A 6360-nucleotide genomic window follows, 5' to 3' on the forward strand; every position below is an offset into this window, starting at 1 on the left:
TTTGTTTGTTTCCATTTGGATTGTTGTTGGTTTTTAGCAAAAGAGAAGGTAGATATTTAAAAGCCCTTTTCAACATCCAGGACAGTGTATATTGTACTGTCACGTTTAGGCCACATAAATGTTTACAGAATTGGTAGGAGGTTAGTTTGGACACACACATCTCAGCTACCCGACTTATAACAGATGTGGCACAAACAGGAAGGATGAAATTATTTATTTAACGACGGACTGAACTTATTTTTATTAACGGTTATATAGTGTCAGACATTCGGGTAAGGAACACACACATAATGAGAGAGGAAACCCGCTGCAGACAATCCATGGGCTACCCATTTCGATTTATAAACGCCACCCACAGACATGACAACACACACCACAACGTTTGTTACTCTAACTGTGGAGCACTAGTTGGAACCAGAAATAACCTAATGGGTCCAACGACGGGAATCGATCCTAGACTGTTGTGAAGCAGGAGACAGTTTATAGGATATAGGAAAACATCCAAATACGTCTGTTCATTTGATGGGGAGGGGGTGGTGGTAAACTACAACACTTAATGCATGAAACGTGTGCTCTGTCACCGGCCTCGGTACTGTGGAAGCTAAGCTACCAGACTTAAGGTGGTAAGCACTGGGTTCGTAATCCGGTACCGGCTCCTACCCAGAGCGGGTTTAACGGCTCAATGGGTAGGTGTAAGGCCACTATACCGACATCTCTTTCACTAACCACTAACCCACTGTCCAGGAGAGACAGCCCAGATAGCTGAGTCGTGTCCCTAGGACAGCGTGTTTGGATCTTAATTGGATAATAGCACGAACATATATATAAACCAACTGAGTTAGACCTCGCTTCTAATAGTCAGTATAGCCTAATTATTGTTAATGTTAAAGTTATTAAGAAAGCATGTCGATGTCATTAATAATTACGCCATTAAAAGTAACTTAAGAATGACTTGAACATTCTGTATTATGCGCTAACAACTAGTGTAGTACAGACTGTTGTTACCTCGCCATTGAATATATTCACTGTACAAAAAACAAAACCTTCCATATACCGTCGTCTGACGGCCAGGGTATACTAACTAAAGTTTCAAAGATCTATATCAAATACGTTACCTAGTATAGTTCAGTGTTCACCAGGAGCTGATGTGTTATCTGATCAGGCCCGTTGGAACTGAAAGGGCGGGGGTTGCGCGTTAAGCAAAACAAAATTTAATGTTTCTTATGGAAGGGGCCCACTATTCAAAAATAAACTAATATGCATTACAATTATAGAGGAAACCGTCCTACAGAGACACGGTTAACACTAACTCTGAGGTAGGAACCCAGTAGCTACAAGTCAGATGAAAGTTAAATTTGTTTTGTTTAACGAAACCACATTGATTTATTAATAATCTGATATTGGATGTCAACTATTTTAACTTTGGCATATAGTCATATAGAAACCTGCTACATTTTCCCGCTGACTGGATAGCGCATAGCATGACCTTTGATATGTCAGTCGTAATGCACCGGCTGTGACGAAACATATCCCAAAGGGCCACCGACGGGGATAGTTCCCAGACCAACCGGGCATCAAGCGAACACTTTATCACTGGGCTACGCCCCGCCCAGTGTCATGAATAATTACGCCATTACAATTTAAGAATGACTTTAACGTTCTGTGTTGAGCAGGTTTTCTAAGGAGTATGGAGTGCTGACTTTTCTCTTTTGTTATGTGCGAGATTGCGCTAAGAACTGGTTCTTAACAGTCTGTTGTCACCTCGTCATTTAGGACGGGGTTTTGTATGATCAGTCCCGAAAGCATAACGGGGGGGGGGGGGGGGGGGGGGGGGGGGCATGACATCCTCCCAACACATACACACACACACTCGAGGATGAAAAGTACATAGTTTGTCTTACTCTTTATAAATAGACATATAAATTTGGCTCGTTCCCCACCACGATTAGAGGCTGTGACTTTGCATTCGAGATTGTGCCCCCACCCCCCACCCCCACCCACACACACACAGAGAGGGAGAGAGAGAGAGAGAGAGAGAGAGAGAGAGAGAGAGAGAGAGAGAGAGAGAGAGAGAGAGAGAGAGGCTCCGTTTTTCGAAATGATCTTAGTGCCAAGATTCAAGATCCGTTTCTGTTAGTGAAAGTAGGTATATGTTTCCACTATGACCATGTTAAAGCAAACGTTTACTTTAACTTTATTTAAAGATCAAGCACGCTCGTATAGACGCATGCACCACTGCTCTGGGCTGGCGCCTAGGACTGTTCGTTTATTGTTACTTATTACTGGTTAATGGGAGAGAAATCTGTAGTTTAGCCCCACACGGCTACAACTCATTTTAAGATGAAGTCTATACCGGGATAGGAACCCAGTAGCTACCAGTCTTAAGTCAGATGGCTACTACACAAGCGAGGATGTTATGTTCAGTATAACATTTCAGTCAGCAAAGCCTACTGTATTTCATAAATCGCCCCCTTTCACGAACTTTCTGTATTCGCGCCAGATTGATACATGATGTTTGTTCATGCGTACACACACGAACAAGAAAATATTACACATACAACGCAAACCTGTACCTCGAGTACGACATTCTAACTTCCTGGTTTGTCCGATGCCACAAAATGTCGAAGTGTTTGGCTTGTCTACTTCTCGTCGCTTCATTCGTTTGTTTTAAAACACATTCAGTGTCAGGTAGGGTGTTTCTTTCATTAATTAGTATGTATCAGTTTAAAGGCAAAACAAGTGAAGTGACTAAGCCTTTGTTATAAACGTGTGGATTTAGATTTGAAGAAGTCGTCAATTGAAATTTAAACATGAATGAATGAATGAATGAATGAATGAATGAAAGGATGACTATTTAACGACACTCCAACACAAAAATACACATCGGCTATTGGGTATCATAAAAGGTAAGTGTATGGAAATATTATTTATACAATTCTGTAAAACCACAGTGTAAAGAGCTGTGTGGAAAAGTACAATACAATACTTTTTTATTTTAAGTTTTTAACGTGCCTATATCCTAAAGATGTCGTTAAACATTTATTCTATTCTATTCTATTCTATATCCAAACGAGGTTCAGGTATATAAAATACAAATGGCACGTTAAATATATTTTGAAATTGTGTATTGAAGTCAAAGTGTTTCAATTTGTTTTAAAATTAATTCTAGTTGGAATTTTAAAGATCCCAAAATATATCTGTTGCCAAATATATATAATTTCGCGTCGGCTTCAGATGATTACACTTCACCAAATGTGGCGCACAGTCAGTGTACGCTGACAATGTTCACACTGAGGAGGGGAGTCTTTCTTTAAAACAAATGAATGCGTCAAATACTTATGGCCGATACAGGCACGGCTGGAATTTAGACAAACCCGGACATGAAATATACTTGTAATAGATACAGATAACGTGATGCTTTAATGAATAAAATAAAAACGTATATATGCAAAATTTAAATAATTTGCGTTTATTTCCTTTTCATTGTTGCTGTTTTTAGCAACAGAGAAAATCAATAGTTATAAAGCCTTTTCAAAATACAGGATATTATATAAGGCTGTCACGTTTACATCTGTACGCAGATATTTTTCGTTTAGGCCACATAAACGTTTACACAAATGGTAGAAGGCGTCTCGTAAAATAAAAGTTAAATGACTAAAATATCTCACAGTAATGTAAATTTACTAGTAGATTTAGACGTCGTCAAATGGAATTTAAAGCGAACTCGGATAGAGTATCTGAACATTAACTGAAATAGATGTAGATTAAATGATGTTTTAAGCAATAAAATCAAATACAAAACGTATAGATACAATATTTAAAATCATTTTGTTTGTTTCCTTTTTGTTATTGTTAGTGGTGCTATTGTTTTTGTTAACAGCGAAGATAGGTATCTTTCATAATGCCACATACAGGGCACTATACGCCACGGCATTTGACATTCCAGTCATCGAGCAACTGAACAAACCTAAGCTGGTTTACCAAGGATATTAATCCTAAATCCTATTGTATTTCTTCCATTGAGCTTCATTGCGACCATTGCTAGTTAAACATCTTCATGAATGTAATCATTTCTCAAATGCATACAATTTCATGGGATATTTGCAGTGTGCTATACGTTATTAATATACATTGGCACAATAAAACTACCAGTATTGCGTTTTTAAAGTTCGCACGCATATCAAAATATGTCACAAATCCTAAACGTTGGTCACTATTTTAATGCTAGGAGCCTGCACATCAGGAACATATGGTTTGGGCTGCAGCTACACCTGCCACTGTACTACTAACTGCAATGACGTCACAGGCTGTTCCGGCAAATGTCAAAGAGGATGGTCTGGACCCAAATGCAATAAGGGTAAAACAAATATAGAATAATGGATATTTTCGTTATCTTTATTTATGTATTTATCATAATAATAATAATAATAATAATAATAATTATTATTATTATTATTATTATTATTATTATTATTACTGTTATTACTATTATTATTGTAGCATGCCCGTAGGAGCCGCCCCCCCCCCCCCCCTTTTTCGTCAGTTTTTAACTCGGGACTTTAAAATGTCTTATAACGCTAATACGGAAACTTGGCATAGAAATGAGCCCCCCCCCCCCCCCCCCCACACACACACACACACTTTGAAAATTCGTCCTACGGGCCTGTGTAGCTATTGTTATTGTAATATTATCACTCATCATTACATGATTTTTATTATCAACTAGTAGTATTAATGATAGTAGTAGTAGTAGTAGTAGTAGTAGTAGTAGTAGTAGTAGTACTAGTAGTACTAGTAGTAGTATGAGTAGTAGAAGTAGTAGTTGTTGTTGTAATAGTAGAGATAGTAGTAGTATAAGTAGTAGTAGAAGTAGTAGTAGTAGTATGAGTAGTAGTACAGTTAGTAGTGTGAATATAGTAGCAGTAGTAGTAGTAGTAGTAGTATGAGTATGAGTATGAGTAGTAGTAGTAGTAGTTGTAGTAGTAGTAGTCGTCGTAGTAGTAGTAGTATAGCATATCGTCGATACAACTCTAGATATATTGGTATTTATATATATTTCAGAAAACATAGCCCTCGATAAAGTAACCAGTCAGAGTTCTTACTGGCAGACTCGGATGAAATCGTCACGTGCTGTAGATGGGAGTCTCAAAACACATTTTGATGACAATTCATGTATTCACACAGCAACTGGACGTCCATTCACCTGGTGGCAGGTAGACCTGGGCATTGAATTCTACATACACAAGTTAGCCATTCATTTAAGGACAGACTGTAAGTAGAGTTTATTATTAAACAGAAAAGTGTTTGAAAACAAAACTAGAATATTTACAAACTGTGTAACGAACGTTTGAAAAAAAAAGTAGTAGTAGTCGTCGAAGTAGTAGTAGTATAGCATATCGTCGATACAACTCTCTATATATTGGTATTTATATATATTTCAGAAAACATAGCCCTCGATAAAGTAACCAGTCAGAGTTCTTACTGGCAGACGTCCATTCACCTGGTGGCAGGTAGACCTGGGCAGTGAATTCTACATACACAAGTTAGCCATTCATTTAAGGACAGACTGTGAGTTGAGTTTATTATTAAACAGAAAAGTGTTTGAAAACAAAACTAGAATATTTACAAACTGTGTAACGAACGTTTGAAAAAAAAGAAAAAAGTTTTCAGTTTAGTTAAAAGGATAGACTTCCAAAATGGTAGAGACTAATTAATATCAGATAATGATTGTGGTCTGTCTGTTTATTTGTTGTTATTATGTTGTTTGGTGGGGTGTTTTTGTTTTTTGGTGGGGTTCTCTCTTGTTATCTTGTTTCTGTTTTTGGGGGAAGGGATATTGGTTGGTGTGTCATTGTGTGCGTTCGTGTGACTGTGTATCTGCTTGTGTGTGGGAGTGTGTATACTTGTGTGTTTGTGTGTGTGTGGGGTGGTGGTGTGTGTGTGTGTGTGTGAGAGAGAGAGAGAGAGAGAGAGAGAGAGAGAGAGAGAGAGAGAGAGAGAGAGAGAGAGAGAGAGAGAGAGAGAGAGGGGGGGGGGGGGGCGCCAGACTACTCCTGCCAACAACCTTATTTTTGTTACACAATACAGCACATACTATGGCTATTTATGCATCGGTGGTGGGGCACTGTTTGATGGCAGTTGGAGTAAAAGCTCGAGTTCAATCTAACATGTTTGCCGCATTTTAGTACTAAAATATGTATCCTGAAACTATACATATTTTGTTCCCGAGTTTGCAAAACTAATATAAGCTATTGGTAATTATTGCAATCCACGGTTGTTAATCAACTTGAAAGAATTGTTTTTTGTGGTTTGATTTGATTGGAATGACCCGTGGGATGGGCAATTTTTGTGGATCATTGT

At 38.2% G+C, this 6360-nt stretch overlaps 1 protein-coding gene across 1 annotated transcript in view; it reads left to right on the forward strand.

Annotated features, from left to right (window-relative positions):
• Window positions 1-4232: 4232 nt before the first annotated feature.
• Window positions 4233-6360, forward strand: part of LOC121387152 — a 14709-nt gene continuing 12581 nt past the window's right edge. The window contains exons 1-2 of the mRNA XM_041518177.1: window positions 4233-4357; window positions 5062-5271. Of these exons, the coding sequence (XP_041374111.1) occupies window positions 5115-5271 (157 nt within the window). The 5' untranslated portion in view covers window positions 4233-4357; window positions 5062-5114. The remainder of the gene's footprint in view (window positions 4358-5061; window positions 5272-6360) is intronic.

This window comes from Gigantopelta aegis, chromosome 13, assembly GCF_016097555.1.
Source record: "Gigantopelta aegis isolate Gae_Host chromosome 13, Gae_host_genome, whole genome shotgun sequence".
Taxonomy (NCBI): Eukaryota; Metazoa; Mollusca; class Gastropoda; order Neomphalida; family Peltospiridae; genus Gigantopelta; species Gigantopelta aegis.